The sequence below is a fragment of the Linepithema humile genome, chromosome 3 (assembly GCF_040581485.1).
Source record: "Linepithema humile isolate Giens D197 chromosome 3, Lhum_UNIL_v1.0, whole genome shotgun sequence".
In the NCBI taxonomy this organism is placed as follows: domain Eukaryota; kingdom Metazoa; phylum Arthropoda; class Insecta; order Hymenoptera; family Formicidae; genus Linepithema; species Linepithema humile.
This window is the reverse complement of record NC_090130.1, coordinates 30,832,836-30,852,883: the sequence shown is the minus strand read 5'-3', so window position 1 is coordinate 30,852,883 and position 20,048 is coordinate 30,832,836. Positions and strand designations below refer to the sequence as shown.

Below are 20,048 nucleotides of genomic sequence, written 5' to 3'. Positions count from 1 at the left end.
AAAAAGTACTTATCGCGATAGCATTATTTAAGTATTAAAAAAAAAAAAAAAAAAAACCGACTCGGCGAGAAATATGCAATATCAGGGATCCGCGAGAACACATCGTCCAATATCGACGTCGGCTATAAAGCTAACGAATTTCTTCTTTCGCTCGAATCGTTCGATACATAAAACTCAAACCGAGACGACGTGGCAAACGTTTTCGAAACTACGCATGGTATCCACTGCAGAAATTATTTCATCCTGTTAATCAGTGAGACAAATCGGCTCTCTATGACATCAATAAAATTTCTAAATACGTACAGTCGCGCAGATGTGTACGTGTACACTAAGTAGACAAGTGTACATGCGCATCTGTGTATGTATGTGTATGTATATGCGCCGATTTTGGACATTTAATTACGCACAACTGAATAATAAGGTTTTTAGTTCTTTCATCAAATCGCAAATTGTTAATTTTTCCCTTTTTTTTCGCGTTAAAAAATAATGTTGCAATGGTGTGTCTGCATGACGTCTCGGTCCCTGATTGATCGCATTAATCGTCAAATGTTTGTCTGTATACAGTATCCACGTATATATATCTAAAATTATAACGTTACATCGGCGCAAACCGATTCAGATGCCTCGATTAAAAAGTGTCAGTTTTTTTTTCCTGACACTATGGCATTAAACATATTAGCCTGCATTACGCTGGTTAGTAACAGCCCGATCGTTGGCTATCCATCGTCATCGGACTTCCCGTCAATATATCGTCATCTGAACTTCTCACGACTACACCGTTAGTGTAAGGAAACAACCGATTCTATACTTCCCCCAAAAATGCCTTCCTATGATATTACTTATCCATACATTCGTCTGCGTTCATCGTACATCATAAGTATACGCACAAATCTCGTTTCCCTAAAAAAAAAAAAAAGAAAAAAAAGAAAAAAAAAAGACGACACGTTATCCTACATTAATTTAAGATCGGGTCATCCTCATTTTTTTTTCTTTTGAGACAACTATAGAATCAGCATAGTAGTCGCGCCGGAGAAGGACTCATTTCTATTGACTTATTTGCCGGATGACATTTTTTTTGTTTTGCTCGTTACTCCGCCACCTGGGGTTTCGTTGCGGAACTTGGTGAGTTACGTCCTACGGCGACGTTACGGCAACGTAGATTACGTTGGTACGTCCTTGAGTACCGTGTGAGACGAGTGTCGAGCCATCAAAGCGCGCGAGCGCCCACCGCCGTCCGTTCAGACCCACGGTGTCCAGCCCTCATACAGCAGGGCGAGATTGTCAGTGCTCTGCGCCTCCCGCGTTACGTATTCCACCTGTTCGGCCGTGGTGTACTTGCGCGACGGCTGCGGATCGCGGCCCTCCAGCTTCATACGTATGCGGCGCCACACGTTCAGCGCGTAGGCATTCCGCTCTTGCACAGCTGCAAGGATAATAGAGCGATTAATAATAACCATCAATCTTTTGATTCAGCTCGATTAATAAAAATCATCAAAAAAAACCAAAGCGCGGATGTCGGGACGTAAAAAATTTATTATCAATTAATAGAATAGTGATGAATAAATTTTTTGCGCCCCACGTTTTAGTTCTTACAATCCTTTTTTCTGTTTTTTTTTTTTTTTGTTATTGAACCATTCGTCACGCTATCGCTCGGTTAATAAAGTTTATTACAGTTATCGGCAAAAACGATGAGCGATTTCGAGAAGACATTAGCAAAATATAACAGTTTACAAACCAAAGACTTGATACTTTACCTTTGCCCGTGGTCGGATCTCTGGCCAATGGCGTACCCTTCCTCGGACTCAGGTATACGCTGTCCTGCCGCAACAACTTGCCCTTCTTCTTCGACAGGCCGTCAGGTCCTTTCTCCGCGTCCTTCGCTGGATTCAGCTTGTGCTCGCTTGCAAACTCGAGTAATTGATTGTACAAACCGGGCACTTTGATCGCCATCGCCTCCAGCTCGTTCTTGATCGCCAGGCCGCGGGCGGAATCAAAATTCTCAGACTCCAGTTCCTTCACCACCATCGAGACGCTCTCCGTGAACGAGCGATAGGCGTGCAGGAAGTCTTGCAGACCGATGATGTTTTCCTGCTTCGCCATTGACTTCAGCAACGTTCGAACGTCTGACATTAAGCGGTGGTGCTCGGTAAGCACGCTTTGAAGACTAGTCACTCGCTCTCTCAGGTAATTCTCCGCTGCAAAGAGATTATCCTGTTTCTCCTGCAGCTTCTTCTGCGTGTCAACTATCGCGTCAGACACGATCTTCTCGGCCTGCTTCAGCCACGCAGCGTCCACATTGTTCTCCAACTGCAGCAGCTGTACGAGGTTCTCCTCTGTCATAGTGACACTGATGTTCAGGTTGACCGTTAGCATGCAGCTCTCCTCCCAGTGCTTGATCAACTTCGCTAGGTTCGCGTCATGCGCCATGCTCTCTGACGTTCTGGTTCGCAGTGCTTCGTAGTGCAAGATGGAATTGCATGTCTTTATCACTATCACTGCCAAATTGTGTTGCCTGGTCAATTTATCGCACGATGATATCACGGCGTTGTCAAACGCCGACATAACTTCATTGAGTGCCGGATTAGCGCCGGCGGCCCACTTGAGGCGCTGCACCACGTTCGCTACAAGATTCTGCTGTTGCTCGCGCGCCTCGCACACCCGTGTCTGCAGGCTTGATAGTGCCGCTACTGTTTTGCGTAGTTCCAGTAACAAATTAGATCGATCTGGAAAAAAAGGAAATAATTATTTCAAGTTTTAATTAGGAAGGATTAAATGTTAATTTTTAAATAAGGTTAAATAAGGTTGTTAAGGTTTCTCGCTGATGTATTATGACGTCAGAGGCGTCGGAACAGTCTGTAAAATGGTCGATCTATTGTCACTTACTCAGAGGATTCAGTGGATTCAATGGATTGGGTCTCATCATCATAACGTCCTCGTGCAACCAGTGATGAGCGGTCAGCTGAAGTTGCAATCTCTGCACGCTGGCTCTGGCCACCTCGGCGCTCTGCTGCGCCAATCTAGCGCCTTGTTTCCGTCGCCAGGCGCTCTCCAACGTACTACTCAACGCACCTGCTTGCGCCAGAACCGAGTTTGAGAACAATCCCCTCTTGAGGCACAGATCCACCATCTTCCGGCAGAGTTCCTCCAGCGAAACCTTACTCTCCGCTCCGATGTCGCGCTGCTCAATCTCGGTGGTCACGTTAAGCCCCATCCGTTGCAGCAGAAAGCACAGCGCAATCGCCAGTGTCTGCGACGTCACGCCGAGCAACTGTCGCGAAACGTAATCGGCCGTGAAGACACGAACGGGTTTGTTGAGTCGCTCGTCGTCAAATAGATTCGTTATTTCGCCCTTGAACGCGCCTGCGTTATTCCGACACATCAAGAAGAACTCCTGTATGGTGTGCAATCGTTTGATTAAGAATATATCCTCCAGGACTTGTCGGGCCGCCTTATTGAAGATCGGTCCGGACATCCCCTTGGCCTCGCGTATCTGATCGATCTTCTTCCAGTTGAGCGGGACGTCTAGTGAGCTCAGAGTGGCCACCAGGTTGTTACCTTCCATCTGCAGTTTCTCGAACAGCCCGTTGAAGCCCATCAGCAACATCTGTCCCGGGGTTAGCGTCTCCTCCTGATTAAGATCCTGAACCTCCGCCGGTCGCGACAGCAGCGCGTCGAATCGCAATCTCATGTTGGCCACTATACTCTGCACCACCGCGTGCGGGCTCTCCATCTCCATCACGATGAATCGGAGGTGCATCTCGAGCTGTGCCAGAATTTCGCCGAGCGGTATTCCGGTCATTATTATGATATCGTTGAGCTCGCCGATCATCCGCATGACACTCGGCTCCTCTGTGATGACGGTCTTCATCGCCTCCGGTAGTATAATAGTCTGAAAGTTGTAGTTGAGCTCCTGCAGGCCCTTGTAGATGCGATCGGCGCTCTTCAGACACTTGAGTATCAGCGGGATCTTGGGATCATTGTTCGTCTTGTGACTGTCCGGTATAAGCGTGATCAGTTCAGCAATCAGCGACGACATCAGACGCATCTCGTCGAGATACCAGTCGCCCTCGCGTGACGTGAGCTCCACGAGGCAGTCGCCGGCGCCTTTGGCCGCGCCCTCCATCATGAGGTAGCGCTTGTTCAGGGCGCACAGCGCGGTGATGTTGACGCACTCGAGCGCCTTTTCCGCGCCCTTCTCCCGTCGCAGGAAATTCGTGATCTGCGCCCGCGACTCCATGTACGCCTTCTCAATTCTGTTGCCGGCCTCCGGTAGACCTTCTGACATTATTCTGTCGTACGCCTTCTTCAATCTGTCGTTGGACTCGTTCAGGATCTCCTGCATCCTGTACGAGAAGGCGATTATTTGCTGCACCAGTGGGCTGTCCAAACAAATCGGTTCCACGCTCGCTTCGAATTGCGCCATAACCTCGCGGCAAGCGTCGACCGTGCCGGTGGCCAGCAGTTTGCTCGCCCATGTGTGATAGAGTACGGTGCGGTGCTGCGAAAGAACGCTGATGGGATACAGGCTGCAGATGGCGGAATACTGGCTCAGCATCTCCAGAAGGGTGCGTATGATTAAGGACTGCTGGGTGGCCAACTGCGTCAGTTCGTCCTCCGACAGCTCGCACTGCTGTATAATCTGATTCTGTCCAGCATTCTGCAGGAACTCCTTCACGAGATCGAACACCACATGCTCCTCCTGAGTGGTCGGACTTCCCAATTCCGCTAGCCACTGTCCCAGCTGAGGTCCTCGCACGGTGGCCAGCGCGATCTAAAATGACGGTCGGAATATTGAAGGAATATTCGAAGGGAATTCGCTCGAAAGACTTACGTTGTGCATGTTAATTTGGTTCTCGCACTCCTCTATTTTCTCCTTCAAGCCGGCCTTCGCTTTGTCATGAGCGTCTCGCGCGCGTTTGAACGAGTTGTATCGCTTCACGACCGTGTACAGGCCGTGGTTCCGGCCCATCGCCTGCGCCTCTTTCACCAGCGCGAGCTGCTGGTGTCGGTCCTGCAGTAAATCCTGACACTGCCGCGAGGCCTCGGTCGCTTCGATCCAACAGAGCAAATGATGACACAGCAGCGGGAAGGTTTTAGCTAATTCATCCCTGTGAGATAACATGAAAGAATAAATTGTTATAAATAGCTCGTACGCTAATAATTTGATTAATAATAATAAATATGAATAACTCCGCTTTTGCTATCGAGACTTTCTAACATTTCCAGAGGTGGTCTGCCACACTAACGAAAAATCTTTTCTTCTTTTAGTGTTGAAAAAATAATATTTTAAATGCAGAATCCTGGTTTAATTTTGAAATGAAATAGACAACACGTTTGTTCTCGCCGATTTCCTCACCGATTGGTCAACCATTCCGTGCGCATCTCCGCTGCTCTTACGGCGAACATCGCACACGTGAGCTCCTGCTCCATTTGTTTCTTGCCGATGCCAGTGCATCTCGCTCGAGCCTGGCAGGCGCCGTAACTGGCGATACTGGTGTCCGCGCCCGCCCGCCAGTCTACCAGAGGATCGTAAACGAACGCCTCCAATAAGGTCAGGAGCGTCTCGCGGCCTCTGCGCATTACTCGCAGAGTTTGTTCGCACGCAAACCTAAATATACCCTGAAAATATATAATAAATAACGATTACATACCGTTTGCAGCCTGCAAAAGAATACAGTAGCCATATTTTTGGCCGCTCATGATTATGCGTTCACTCTCATCTCCGACTTTCATCGATTTTTTCGATTGGAACGAGCCGCTGATAGCGACTGATAGTTGTGACGGTTCATTCGCCGGGGAAACCATCGGGTGAGCAGATAAGTAAAAACCACTCGCGAAGTCAGAGTGTCCCGTATCTGTTCCGCATCGATATACATCAAAAGATATACAGAATTTCGTCATCAAAATAAATTCGCTTCCCGTAAGAGCCGAGCGCTTCCGCGAAGGAGGCGAAAAACGCGAGCGGAGTGAGCCGTCGTTTTTCAGTGTTTTTGCAGTGAGAAATCAATCAATTCGTTTCCCACGTTTTGCAGATTTACGTAATCGTGATGCATGATCCGGTATGTACTTTAGCGTTTCATAAAGTACCATCGAAAACCCATTTCTCTCCATATGCGTGTGTGTGGAAGGTAAGTGGCCTGAAGAGGTCTCGCATTATGACTTCAGCGGTATCAGTCGCTGACCGTTCTGATATGTATTACGTGTTTTCAGTTATTTAAGTATTCTCACGGCTTCATGCGACGGTTTTGCACAGCGTACAACTGAGAGACACCCCCATAAGAGAATCCATAAGTGAAATGCCACGAGTTCGCAGTCAATCTTTGGTAAGTAGATTCAGCGATGAATCGTTGCAGAAATATGTCCTGAAATATATTAACTTTCACATTAATTTTAACGACAAATTCCTTCGAGATCAATTAGAATAAATTTCGAGATTAATTGGAGCAGCGATGTACACAGCAAGAAGAAAAATCTAGCTGAATCTAAATTTTCATTTCCCAAGTTATAATTAAAAACATGAAACATTAAATGTGAGAAAATTCTTTTGAAATTTGTCGAAGAGGTTAAATTTTAAGTATTTATATTGATTTTAACGCAAGATATTTTAAGCACTTTTTTCTTCAGAACCATGTATCTGAAGTCATGCAACGTTGTTGAGACAAACGAGAACGAGCCGGTTAAAGTCGAGGACGATGAAGTGTTTTGGATTATTATGGACTGCTTTCTATTCATTGTGATCGTTTTGGGAAATACTCTCACGATACTGGCGATCTCGTGGGCCCGCAGGCTTCGCAATGTCATCTCGAATTATTTTATACTCAATCTAGCGATGTCCGATCTGCTGGTGGGTGTCACGTTGCTGTACAACCTAGCGATTTACGTGGACAATGGATTGTACAATAACAAGCCGCTGTGCATTTGGTACATCGTTACCATTAATCTTGCGTGCGGCGGAAGTATGCTGTATCTTATCGCGATCGCCGTCGACCGGTACGTCGCGATCGTCCATCCATTGAGCTACAACGCGTACATAACGAGGAAGCGCGCATTGCTGGTCATAATCGTCATTTGGATACTCATCACAGCTGTATCAGCGATTCCGATATATTGGAATTGTTCCGACGCAGATGTTTCGTGGACGCAGATGTGCGAAACAATATTGCCGAAGTAATGCCCGCAGTGATCCCTTATCTCCCCGTAATCAGTCCGATACGCGGATGTCGGATTAAATCCGACATTCGCAGTAGCTTTAAAACAAAAGCGCTTCACGTTATTTCGTAACACAAATTGCGATACCGCGATCATGAATTATTTCTCGATTAGTTTATTTCGAGGCTCTGCTTTCACCTATTTAATACGAAATTATAAATTGCATATTATTTGCTAGATACTACAAAATGGGTATACAAATGCCGTCGTTCTGTCTCAGTTGGATAGCGATGTTGTTGCTGTACTGGAAGATTTGGAAAGAAGCGAAAATGCACGCACGCCGAATGAATCTTACTGTTGTGTCAAACATCGCTGATCACAAAAACGTGCAGGTACAATGTCACATTTTACGATAAATATTTGCATCATAGAATTCGCGGTAGAATTCTATTTATAATTTTAATCCATGTGTGTGCTTAATCCAGATAAGAATCGGAGTACATATTCATAACATATGTGCGTAATCCAATTCTTCAAATTCTATTTTTATTTTCCACGCAAAATTAATAATTTTATAAATAGAACTTGAATTCTGAAATTATAATATAACGTAGACTTAAATAATAGCGCGTATCAAACGAATGTTTGATAAAAAAAAAAATTTTTCGTAGTAAATGTAAAGATCGATAATATCGATTTTCACAGGTGATGATGCTGATGCTGATACTAGGCTGTTTTTCGATCTGCTGGCTTCCCTACTTCGTTGTGGCTAGCATGGTGTCATTCGGCGTGAACCTGGATTGGTCATTAAAACTGACGTTTACACTGGCCACTGCTAACAGCGGTATGAACCCGTTTATATACGCGTGGAAGAATTCCAATTTCCGCAGAGCCTTTCAGAAAATGTTGCACCTCAAATCGCCCAACGACGATCTGAATTGGAGCTTTAAAATGTACTTGGAAAAACAACACAAGCTGAACAGCCAGCAGATAGAAAATGGCCAACGTATAAACAGAAACGGCAGTTTGCATGGATCGTTCAATGCTCAATCTAATCGCGCGGAAACAAATGGAACGAACAATTTTGTAAATCCAATTGTGTTGGCTTAAAAACTGTAGAAATAAATTATAAATTACTTTTGTCAATTCCTATGGAAATATAAATAAAAAGAAATTGTAATATTATCATAAAGCGAAAAGTTTTCGAAATAAAAGATTGCAAAAATTTGCAATTAAAGTTGTGTGAATGCACCGTCTTTTTTCATTTGAAAGCAAAACTTTTCCACGCCATATATTGATTATAATAGAACCTACCTCAACACCGGTTACTCCCAAAGCTGCCTTGATATTCGGCGTCATGCGGAAGGGCACTTTCTCCGGCACGCGCAGAGTCTTTCCCTTTTCGAAGCAAACATTGTAATCGATGTGTACAACCTCGCCGGTATTGAGATCGACAAGAACGTTGTCCAAGTGTCTATCGCCTAAGCCTATGATGTAGCCGATAATGGACATCACTGCGACGGAATACGAATAATTCTTGGTGGCTTGCCACCAGCTGCCGGCGTTGATGCTGTTACACCAGATTTCTCTGCAACATTTAAAGCGGAATAAATATCTGTAAAAACTTTAAGATTCACAGTAGTGAAAAATTGTGTCAATTTTTTTGGTTACGCTTCGAGATATATTGCAAAAAAAAAAAAAAATTCACAGCGAGAAAACAAAAGTATTCGTTTTTAATAATTGCGACTAACTTAGCCAGCAGATCCTTCGGAGTCTCGTCCATTAGCTCAGCCAGCACTTGCTTCAACACCTGGAGAGGCCACTCCTTCCTGTTCTCCAGGCTGATCCCGCGCTCCTTCAGCAACGGCGTCAGTTTATTGTAGAACAATTCCGACGGTCGCATAACCGCCGTCGTGCCGCCGCCGGTTTTGCTGCTCATGGCGCTCTCGCGCTGCTGCCAGCGTTTGTAGAGGATAAACAGCGGCGTCACGCCGTCCACCCACTGAATGAGGCCGGATCTGGGACCCAGCGGGATCACCGAGTAGTGTCGCGCCCGATAGTTTCGCGTTTCATTGTTCATCGACATCATAACATTGGATATGCCGAGGAATTGCATTATTCTCTCGTCCAGGTGCAAGTCCTCCAGTCCCTTAAACAGGTACGTGTAAACGTTACCGTCGGAGCCGCGGAACGCCAGTTTCTTGGGCTTCGTCTTCGTCGGTAGGATCTGAACGTTATTGTCCACCGACATGATCGTGACGATCTTGTTGCCGAATGCGGTGACGCCCGGCATCGCGATACAGGTGTCCTTCAAATTGGCCAGGATGGGACTGATGTCCGTCATCGATAGAGAGTAAGCGGCGCGACGGTGCACGCGCTGCGCCAGCTTAGTTTCCAGATGCTTCAGCGCCGCGCTGGCCACCTGCGGCTTCGCCGGATTCTTGGGATTGTTCAGTCGGTTGATCACCTCCTCGATGGCGGGGCCGAACTTCTCCTGGAAGTTCCTCTCGTGCGGCGTCTCGGCCGGCACGGATGTCATCGCCAAAAGATTCTCGAGTATGTACGTGATCGGTTTCAGAATAATTCTATGCTTCTCCGCGATCAGCTTCTCTTTCTGGTCGTGCGCGAGCCAAATGTTATCCTGCACTCGCTGGATCTCGTGCTCCAGCTGCTCGAAACGCTTGGTGAACTCCGCGTGATGTTGGCAAAGTGTCGCCAGCCACAGTTCGTCCCACAGTAGCGTGATACGTCGGAGCTCCTTTACCAGCACCTTCACCTGGACCACCGAGTTCTGGATGCGAGAGGAAAGGCAATCGACGAGTTGCGAGAAACAGGAGTCCATAATCTTGCCGTGCTCGTCGCTGTCGCACGCGGCGCCGTCCTCTTCGGCGGCATTCAAGTCCGAATCGTTCTGCGATTCGTCATTGTCGTTGAGCTTCTCGTAGACGATCTTGTCGTAAACTTTCCTCTGACTGCCGGTGATTGCGCCCACCACCGCCGGGAATGTTATAAGATGCGGCATGTCTTCCGCCACGCGGCACAACAGTTCGGACACCTGCGTTCTCACGTACGCCTCCGGATGGCTGAGACGCGAGAACAATTGCGGGATGATCGCCTTCCAGGGTGTGGTCGGAGTGGTCGAGAGACCGGCTTCGAGCACACTCTGCAATTCCAGTGCGTGCTTCACTATGAGTCGCAGCAATCGCAATGTCGCAGTAATCGTGTCGTATTCGTTCGTGTCGTGTCTGATCTCCTTGTTCGCCAGTTGTAGATACTTGAAATATGCATTTGCTGCGAGCTCGTAGTACGAGTAGATGCGCTTTTGCGCCTGCCGCCAAATGTCGACCAGCATGCCGAGGTGTTCGCTTCCCGCGTGGCGCAGCGCCGGCACGTTGCGCAGCTGATTCTCGATCATGTCAGATGTGTTTATGTCGTTCGTATCGATGTCGCCCTCGTCCTCGGGCAGCGTCTTGTTCTGACTCAGTATCGCGAACACGGCGTTGAGATCGGCCTCCGCTATGTCCATCGGCAGCAGCGACTGTATGTTCAACCGGTCGGTGTCCGTCAGTTGACCCGAATTCGAGTTGTCGACGATCTTGCGGCCCCACTTGTAGCACCAAGCGGCGAAGCTGGACCAAGCGAGCGGCAGGTCCGGACACTGATTCACACCGAGCTGCATCAGCTTGCCGATTATCATGTCCGACGTCGGGATCAGGTCGATCGTATCGCCGAACAGTTTGTCCATCAATCCGTCGTTGTGCACCGCCTCGAATCGCAACAGCTTCTCCAACTGCGGATTCTCGTTCACATTTACGTCCTGCTGTATCCACTTTCCCAGAGTGAGCAGCAGCTTGGTGCCGGTCTCTCGTAGATCGGTGGACTGCTCGCCGTTGACGATCGCCTGCGAGATGCCCAGCGAGGTCACGCAGCACATCTTCAGGGCGTCGCTCGTGTTCTCCATGTTGTACAGCAGTTTGGAGAATTCTCGGAACGCCCGCATACTGTTCTTCGTCCACTTTACTTGCACAGATCCGTTCAGTATATTGTTCGTGATATCCGAGAAGGTGCAAACGGTCGGATCCTTCAGCTGGATCAGATCCTGTTCCATTTTGAAGTACTTGATCATCTCGCGCTTCGCCAAATTGAAGTTGCCCTCTTTCCGCGCGGTTCTAATCACGTGCAATCGCAGACTGTCCACTTCCATGGAGCCGCTTTCGCACGTCTCATCCAGATACTCGGACCACCACAACACTTGCGTCAAAATGTTCGAGTTGATGTGATTGAGCTTGTCGGCTTTCAACAACTCGAAGACGTTCTTGCCGTTCTTGCCGCTCAGCAGATTCTTCAGTCCCGTCGCGGAGTACTGAAGCAAAATAGAGTCGCTGAGGTATTCCGACGGCACGTTTCGCATGCCGTCTTGCATCGTCTTGGCCGCGACTCTCTGGCATCTCTCGATGTCGTTGTTGAACGAGTCCTTGAATTCGTTGGCGCGAATACGCAGCGCGATGTTCGTCAAACTATTGCTACACTCAACCAGCGTTTTCGTGCAGCTCCAATTGGTTTTCCTCTCCTCGTCCAATAGATTCCAATTCGTCAGCTCGTCGAGAGAGATCAATTCGCCGTCTTCAAACTTCTTCAGGCAGTCCGCCTGCTGCGGCACGATGGTCTCCGCGGTTTGCTTTCGCAAGGCAGCATTTCTCTCCTGCGCCAACATTTCGCTCTCCTGCGACTTCCAGTCCACCAATCCAGACCAGTCGCTGACCGCTTTGTAACAGTTGGAAAGCCGCTGCATGCAGAAGCCGAGTGCTTGAGTGTCGCTGTTGCCTTCGTCGTCGTTCATCTTCGCGTGTACGTCTTCATCGATAATCTGCTTGTAAGCCTCCGCCGCCGACTCGTAGTGCCCGGCGGCTTCCTCCATCGCCGCCTTCAGCCACGGAAACTTTCTGTCGTTCTCCTTAGTGTACACGTAGAGTCCCTGCAACGCCTCCGCTTCGCCCAGCGCGACCATAGCTTGCGCCGTGCATAGCGTCGCTCTTTCGAACTCGACGCCCTGCGTGTTGTCGGCGTTACTTAGATCCTCCAGCAGCCGCTGGCCGTTTCGCAGCGCGCTCGTTGCCAGGCCTGAGTGCAGCGAGACCACGCATAAAGCCAGCCGTATGCGATTCAACCATTCTTTGCATGTCGATTTGTTGGTGTGGAAGAAGGTTCTGACCGGCTTCGACAAAGGTAACAACGCCATCGCGCAACCGTCCGCCGCGTTGTGAATCACCCTCTCCAGGTGCTCCAGGAACTCAATGAAAAGTCTCACCCGTGTATGCTCGTGTAGGATGTGATCCAGATCCCGTTTGTCCTTTTTGATAACGTCCACGCAGTACGATATTTCACGCGCCAGAATCTTTAGAGCGCCTTCGATCGACGTGAACGTCTCTTGCGGCTTCCCCAGAGACGTGCGCAACTTGTTGAGCACGCAGTGCTGCGCTGCCTCAAAACCACTCCAGAAATACAAAAACGAACAGTTCGCCAGCGCTAGATTGTACATCCTCGCTGTAGTCTCATTCTCCGATCTGTATAAAAAAAATGTTTTGTTATTATAGAGTGTACGTTAACGTCTCACGTCTCACAATAGTTTTTTGCTTTAATTTTGTAATTAATTCTTCGACTAACCGACAGACTATTTTAATAATTCCGGACGTTTTTAAATATTTTTAATATAATGCGCGAGTATTCAGGATATTCAACTCGACAAATTTCTGAAAGAATAATTTTGAGAAAAAATACTTACACAGCTGGCCAGCACAGAGTGAAGATCTCCGACAAACCGGACGCGTCGAGGTGACGCTCTTGCAACAGGAATGCCATATACGTTTTGAAATGTTGCGCCAATAATTCACCGTTATTGTTACCTCGCATGTGCAATCTTTGAGCGAGTATTAACGACTCGGTTGAATATGTCTCGATCTCCCGTATTTTCTACGGCAAAACAACGTTTGAAAGTTCGAAGATATATCTGATGTTACATGCGCGCCCTTCGGAAAACACACGCTTACCTTGGTGTCTGAGAACAAACACTCTTTGTTCAATTTCGGTATGACAATGTTAATCGGCATCAGCATCAGTAATACGCCGTATTTGTCGCGAAGCTTTTTGTCGCACGACGTCAAATGCAACGTCGCCAGATCGACGATGCTCGAGTAAATCTCCTGCTTCCACACCACATCCTTCGCGGCCATCAAGATCTCCAAGAGATTGCACACCGCGCTCGCGATGTCGTTGTTGGTTGTGGCGCCGCAAGTGATCAAGCTCGCGATGATACTTTGGCACTCCTGAGTTTTGCTCAGGATTCCGATATACTTCTCCGATTGCACGCAAATTTCTTGCATCCAATTGGACAAGAGCAGCAATGTTTGTATGGGCGTGCTCTTGTTGTACGTTTTCGCTATTAGATTGAGAATAATAGACAAATGCCCGCTGGTTGGCGATTTAGTGGACACGTCCAAAGGTCCGGGAAATATGTCCATCGTTCGACAAGCATTGATGTTCGCTAGCAAACTTGAACTTGGAACAAAGTGATTGTATCTGAAACAAGTCGACATCGAAAGCTCACATTTTGTCGTTGCATAAAATTGCTAAAAGATAATTAAGAAATTTTATTTTACCTAGAACAGTGTGCGCACAGTAAATACAGAATATTATATTGCAAAAACGGACTGATCGTAGACAACGTGGTGTCATATGGTTTTAACTTGACTGCAAGAAGCTCCAAGATACTGGGCTTCAAGGCCCACATTCCGATAATCGAATTACTCGCATTTGCTAAAAAAAGAAATAAAAGTGTTGGCTACGTATGTATTTTGGATGAATCATCGATGTTGTTGGCTTACCTATATCCGAAAGTGCGCGTAGTATGAACGTGATCACTATCTCAGTGTGGCTATTCACGTATTTCAGGTCATTTAACGGATTGTCCGCGACTAAGCTGTCCATATCGGGCAATATGAGTCTGTAAGCAATCTCCAAGTCCGCTAATACATAACGATAAGATTCCTGCAACAGCGGAATATTCTTCAGACTCAGAAGGCTATGATACACTCCCAGAGTCGCGTTTTGTATAGCGATGGAATTCCGAAATCGTAATTTCAGCAGCGCTGAGTCCTTGCCGAGCAACGTGTGCACCAACTCCAGCGGCAAATTCGCGGACACTTCTTTTATGATCTTCGATATAGTGGCCAGCATGGAAATGGTCGTGTCGTCCCAGAAGATATTCACTCTCTGCAATTGAAGGTCGATGAATTTATAAAGGAGCTCGTGGTTCTTGGTGACGCGACTCTGAAGATGGCCGAGGAGCAGAAAAGCGCATTCGTTCGCGACCACAATCAATTCTTCCTTCTCCTCCGACAAGTCGTCGATGTGTTTGACTTTCGGCTCCATCGATCGCAACAAATTCACCAACGCCTGTCCCTTCTCTTTGGACAGTACAGCTTTATCGAGAACCACCTTGGAATTCTTTTTATCATTTTTCTTGTTTATAGACAGAGACTTGATCATCTTGGTGAGACTCTCCTCGGTAATCTCGTCTTTGCTGAAATGCTTGGAGAGCATTTCCATGTCTTTCGGCGACGAATTCATGTTCTTTATACATTTGATCAGATTCTCCGTGTTGTTAGATATGATTTTGGGCCAGACATCATTCTCTTCTTCAAATTCGATTGCTTTAACAACGGTCTTCAGCATCTTCGATAAACAATCCGTTAGAAAAGACCACTGTACGTTGGGTGCAAGGTTCGGATTCAAATGCTCAGATATACTCTTTGTCACTGTGTTAAAGACTGATATCAACGATGTGATGCGTAAGATGCATTTTCTGGACGACGGAGATTCGTCGCCGCTTGGCGAAGTACTGCCGGATTTAGGTACATTTAATTCCTCGTCGTAGCTTTCCATATCCTCCAGGAAATGACCGAGCAGTGTCAGCGTGAACTCCAGATCCGCTACCCAAAACGAGCGCAACTTTTGCAAACAGCGACTCGCATAAACGATGACCGACTTTTGCTGCGTGCAATCAATGTGCCAGCCTACAAGAATGTCCACCGTGTCATGAAAGTAGATGTTCGTAAATGTTTCCGGATAGGAGTCTATGACGAGTAATATAGCGTCCATAGTCGCCATCAGTAAGTCTGCTCTATCGACATTTTCCAGTACCGATTGTAATTGGGACATCATCATCTATCGTGCAAATACGTGACGATTAATTTTTGCCATTAAACGGAAACAAAAATAAAGTTATTATAAACTCTTTTACAAATTTTTATTTACCACAGAGAAATCTTTCATTTTGGATGTCTCAGAGTCCATCTTGAGCGTCTCGATAAGTGATTTGATTAGTAGACATCTTATATCATCTTTATGTTCCGAGTATTTGTATTTATTAAAAATCCAATCCATATATCTGAAAATGTATAAAAGTTTAGCGCTGCTAAATCATAAATCTGTAAAGGTAGAATACATTTTTCAATGTATTCACGTTTTCGTAATCGACCTACCTTTTAAAATCTTGGTCTGCTATGTATCCGATTCGACCTAAACATTTTGCAACCTGTTGCTTGGCTTCTTGATTAAGACCGGAGTATAAAATATCTAATAAACTGTCACAGATATTCTCTAAGTGTCGTCGTATGTATCGTTGATTTTCAGGTGCGACGATACCATCCTGCACTTGTTTGCAAAGCACCAGGAAGTGATCGTAATCATCTTCGCGACACAATCGCCGTAATAGCTTGGAAATTTTCGAGTCCTCTGAAATAAATAAGCAGATTCTTTCTTCGTAGAGCAAATTTCAAGTGTTATAAATACATGTGTAAAAAAAAACATATCAATAAATATTACCATTTATTCTTTTATCGTCATAATATTTGCCCTGTGCGTTCTCATGATTCTTCAACGATTCTTGAAACTTGGGTCTAGATGTAGAGTGATAGCTGGACTCTGAATTTGATTCGCGATCATTGAAGGTCTTCTTGAAGGCCCTCCCACGCGTCCCGCCTCTAGCGCGATCTGCGGAACTGCCGCCACGTGCCATTCGAAATTCATTTCTTGGTACACTGCAAAGTCTACAGCAAACAATTTATCGCAAATTATTTTCATTAGCCGGTAACTATATTGTTGACAATATTAAATTAGAATTTAAAAAATACCTGGATTTAAATCTAGTAAAACCGTGATCTGACGAATAGTTGGAATTTCGTTGAATGACCAGGGGGGCACGTGGAGGATTTATATCATTCACACTGTAACCACTTATCTCACTATCGTCTTCCTTCTCTATTTCCCCACCCTGGTTCGTAGACTCGTCCTGAGTCTCGGCGCACTTGGAACCACGTAGCCTCGTGCTAATATTAGAGTTCCCACAGTTATTCATTACATTACTCTGCAAGTGGTCGGCATGACCCACACTTTATGGATGTAACCTGTGGTTACCTACAAAATACTTATTATGTTATACATATAAATATAAAGATAGAAATATAAGTAAAAATAATAAAATTGCAGATAAAAACACACGAGTAATAATTTTAAAATCCTGCAATTCGTACAATTACTGTAATAATAAGTGATAAAAAAATATTTTATATATATTCTATGATAAATAACATTATGTATACACCAAAAATTTGTATTGCATTTTATTGCATTTATCTATATATAAAAGTTATTCATATATATATAGTTACATGAAAGAAATTGCAAAGTCATAGTGAAAATTTTTAACTACATATAAAATATATTATCTCATGTTAAAAATTATTACAGAAAATCGAGATTTAAACGCTCCATTTATTGATGCTACTCTAATTTTCACCACAGAACTACACAAGTACTTTTGAAAGTCAAGGCATCTGGGAAAATGTTGCGGTATAACGAGCGACTTGTTATGCTTTTAATTTTGATTTTTCTTTTATCCAATGACTGAGCGAGATTACATGTGTTTAGTCACCAGTATGCACAATTAAATTCGCTAAGAATCGTTAGTCCTGCGCGAGCACGTGGGGATGTGATACACCGAATTGTGAAAAATTTTAACAACACCGTTGTGTTTTGCGTGCCTGATACGCGATGTTGACGCATATTTCGCACAAACAGCATCTGTTGCTGATAACGTTACCCTGCTCCGCCTCCCTCTCTTCCTCCACGCTTTCGTGAGTCTTTCGGCAAAGCTTAGCTTTAGAATAAATCATTTCTCACCAATCTCGGGCGAATCTCGTGCGGATAAGCAGTCAGACAATGCAGAATCCGAAGAAGGCCGGTTCAAACTCGCTTTTTAGCGCTTCACAGAAAATCTTAAAAGCTTGAAAAACGCGGACTTCAGAGGTTATGATAGGACACATTCGGTGCTTGCTGTGGCTTGGATTCTTACCCCTCTATATCGGCGCGCACGCCACCATTGCGGAACTTCCCCTAGAGAATTTTACATTTACAGCCGAACGTCGGGAAAAGCGAAACTTTCTCCTTGCGATCACTTCCGTTTCTTTGTGATCGCACACCGATTCTTTGTGACGCACCATTACCGCGGTTTTCATGAATTTAAATTCCACGTATTCTACAAGAACGAAAAAATCGAATTGCACGATAACTAAAAGAGCTGTATAAAAATTTTTTTCTTATTCATTTTTCAAAGGTTTATCCAGCACATAACCATGTAAAACATTCATATAAAGAAAACTATTTCATATAAATTTCGTCGTTTTTAATGCAGGATTTACATTGCGTCCAAAATATTTATGTCCAATAGAAAGATGTGTTTTCTAGAGACTTGAACGTTTTGTTTATATAAAATAAATACGGTTCGAATTGCTAAAATTGGAGAATTATAATTTTTATTTTCACAAGATTATTATATATATATAATTATGTGTGATACATTAGTAGCTTATTCGACAAATTTATAAACAAATTGAAATTTAAAAAACCATACAGGTTATGACGGGCTCTTTTATTAAATAATAATCAAAATACATTAAAAAATGAGCTAATAGAGCCAGAGCCAGGTTTTAAGTGCTCAACTATTTATTACAAATTATAGTACAAACATTTCGGCCACGTTCTTACACATCTTTTATGTTATCAAAGAATTTTTTATCATATTAGCTTAGTTCATGTACACTGAGGAAGTGTAATGCAAATACAATGGCCGAAACGTTTGTACTATAATTTGTAATAAATTTATAAATATCAAATATTGTTTCAAAACTGTTATTCGATGATATAATTCTGCAAAATGTTAACGATTGTAATTTAAGGAATTCGAAGACATTTTAAAATTAGGATAAATAAATATCTCTGTTCATATAAATATTCGAAATAAGGCTTATATAATCGAGCAATTAATATTTTTGATATCTCTATTCCGTTACATATTTATACAAGTATAAATTGTGGTGTGAAAGGATTACTATAGCTTTCTGTAGACATAAATCTATTTCCGGATGCATATGACAATAACAGAATTAAAAGACAATATTTTTTTCAATTTAGCGCAGAGTTCTGAATTATACGCTAAACGTAAATTATTACTACATTCAACATTTCAACCGTCTGAGGTTAAATGAGTTAATGTGATGGTCGTCCTGTTTCATTCTCAGGTTGCACATCAGGCGTGTGTGGCCAGACTGTAGGTTTGTCGGTATTTATAGCCTCATCCGGAAAACTGACTCGGAAATCTTCCATTGTCATATCAGAGAATGGCAATAAATTCTTAACTCTCTCGGCTTCCTGAGTAGCAGCGGCGATACGTTCATTCGACTTTTTAATAAATTGCTCGATTTCAACAAGCTGTAACATATTTATCACATTTAGAATGAATTAAACTGAACAGTATGTAGCATTTTACAATTACAAATGCATTACCACTTCCTTTTCTTTAGCCTCGACTAGTGAGGTATATTTATCCGCAGGATATGGCACCTTGAATGCGTCGTATTCCTTCTGAAATTTGTCAACCAATCCAACTATGGGGACATTTTTCTTATAATATGTCCAATCAATTTTTGGAGGTGTCTCCGGGTTTGCAACCATTCTATAATGTAAAAGCAATATTATTCATATTCATAATATCTGTTATATCAAAATATCATTTTTTATTTTAATGTTATATCAAGTTGATATCAATAAAAGGCCATTCAGAGTAAAAATATAACATATCTGTTCATATATTATTCAAATTCTAAATGGATAACGAAGATAAAACTGACATGTTTGCTGATATACTCATCTGAAATTAAACATGCATGAACAATATGACCTTTTATTGTTGGCCTAATTAGAAAATTTGAGCCTTCAACATCTATCTTTAAAAATATTACTGATTATAAAACGAAAAGCTAATAATAACTGTGTAACATTGTTGACAAGTGTGTAATAAAATAAGGTTATCACAAAGTTATTGTAAAAAAGATTACGTATATGCAATGTGTTAACTATTGTATGCAAATTGACGAGTTAAAGAAAATCTTTAATTAACCTTCCCTGCAACAATTGTATTTAATTATCGCAGAAATTTAATTCTTATTGAAAACAAGAAACATCCTGACTGTATTATGTAATACACACATTTCGAAAGATTGAAATTCACTGACCGTCGCAAATGTTGATCGGATTTAGCTTTAAAAGTGGCGAATGCAGGTTTTTCGGATTGTGGAATTTTTTCGGCGAGTGCCGCCCAATTAATCGACTTTATCGCCTTGCGCGACATTTTCACCGTGCTGTCGTACCTTTTCAAGGGAAGACACAGCTGATTAGGTTAAACAGGCTACCAACTGCACTGTGCAGAGCCACTGCTACAATTACAATGATACCAAAACAAAAATATATCGATTATACAGAAACGATATCACTACAGTCAATTA

At 44.1% G+C, this 20,048-nt stretch overlaps 3 protein-coding genes across 10 annotated transcripts; 1 reads left to right on the top strand and 2 right to left on the bottom strand.

Moving 5' to 3' along the window:
- Positions 1 to 36: 36 nt before the first annotated feature.
- nonC (serine/threonine-protein kinase Smg1) lies at positions 37 to 17,758 on the bottom strand. 6 transcript variants are annotated; one of them, XM_067351262.1, is made up of 17 exons: positions 17,561 to 17,758; positions 17,127 to 17,491; positions 16,341 to 16,623; positions 16,033 to 16,256; positions 15,690 to 15,942; positions 15,463 to 15,595; positions 14,031 to 15,372; positions 13,806 to 13,962; positions 13,197 to 13,725; positions 12,932 to 13,119; positions 8,901 to 12,713; positions 8,464 to 8,737; positions 5,357 to 5,619; positions 4,832 to 5,108; positions 2,884 to 4,771; positions 1,755 to 2,723; positions 37 to 1,423 (listed from the first exon to the last, which is right to left on the bottom strand). In XM_067351262.1, exons 3-17 carry the CDS (start codon positions 16,562 to 16,564, stop codon positions 1,239 to 1,241), a joined length of 10,719 nt encoding a protein of 3,572 aa, XP_067207363.1. In that variant the 5' UTR covers positions 16,565 to 16,623; positions 17,127 to 17,491; positions 17,561 to 17,758; the 3' UTR covers positions 37 to 1,238. The 6 variants fall into 6 exon arrangements, with proteins under 6 accessions (XP_067207363.1, XP_012219292.1, XP_012219293.1 ...); XM_012363869.2 differs by having other exon boundaries at positions 17,389 to 17,491; XM_012363870.2 differs by having other exon boundaries at positions 17,127 to 17,758.
- On the top strand, positions 5,874 to 8,403 carry mAChR-C (muscarinic Acetylcholine Receptor, C-type). Of its 3 annotated transcripts, XM_067351276.1 has the most exons (5): positions 5,874 to 6,128; positions 6,211 to 6,323; positions 6,625 to 7,167; positions 7,388 to 7,541; positions 7,855 to 8,403. In XM_067351276.1, exons 3-5 carry the CDS (start codon positions 6,629 to 6,631, stop codon positions 8,257 to 8,259), a joined length of 1,098 nt encoding a protein of 365 aa, XP_067207377.1. In that variant the 5' UTR covers positions 5,874 to 6,128; positions 6,211 to 6,323; positions 6,625 to 6,628; the 3' UTR covers positions 8,260 to 8,403. The 3 variants fall into 3 exon arrangements, with proteins under 3 accessions (XP_067207377.1, XP_012219299.1, XP_012219298.1); XM_012363876.2 differs by having other exon boundaries at positions 6,067 to 6,323; XM_012363875.2 differs by lacking the exons at positions 5,874 to 6,128; positions 6,211 to 6,323 and having other exon boundaries at positions 6,434 to 7,167.
- Positions 17,759 to 18,492: 734 nt separating the features above from the next.
- Positions 18,493 to 19,970, bottom strand: LOC105670376 (ATP synthase subunit d, mitochondrial). Its single transcript, XM_012363879.2, has 3 exons — positions 19,779 to 19,970; positions 19,051 to 19,219; positions 18,493 to 18,975 (listed from the first exon to the last, which is right to left on the bottom strand). The coding sequence occupies exons 1-3, from the start codon at positions 19,892 to 19,894 to the stop codon at positions 18,754 to 18,756; spliced, it is 507 nt and encodes a 168-aa protein (XP_012219302.1). The 5' UTR covers positions 19,895 to 19,970; the 3' UTR covers positions 18,493 to 18,753.
- Between the last annotated feature and the right edge of the window lie 78 nt (positions 19,971 to 20,048).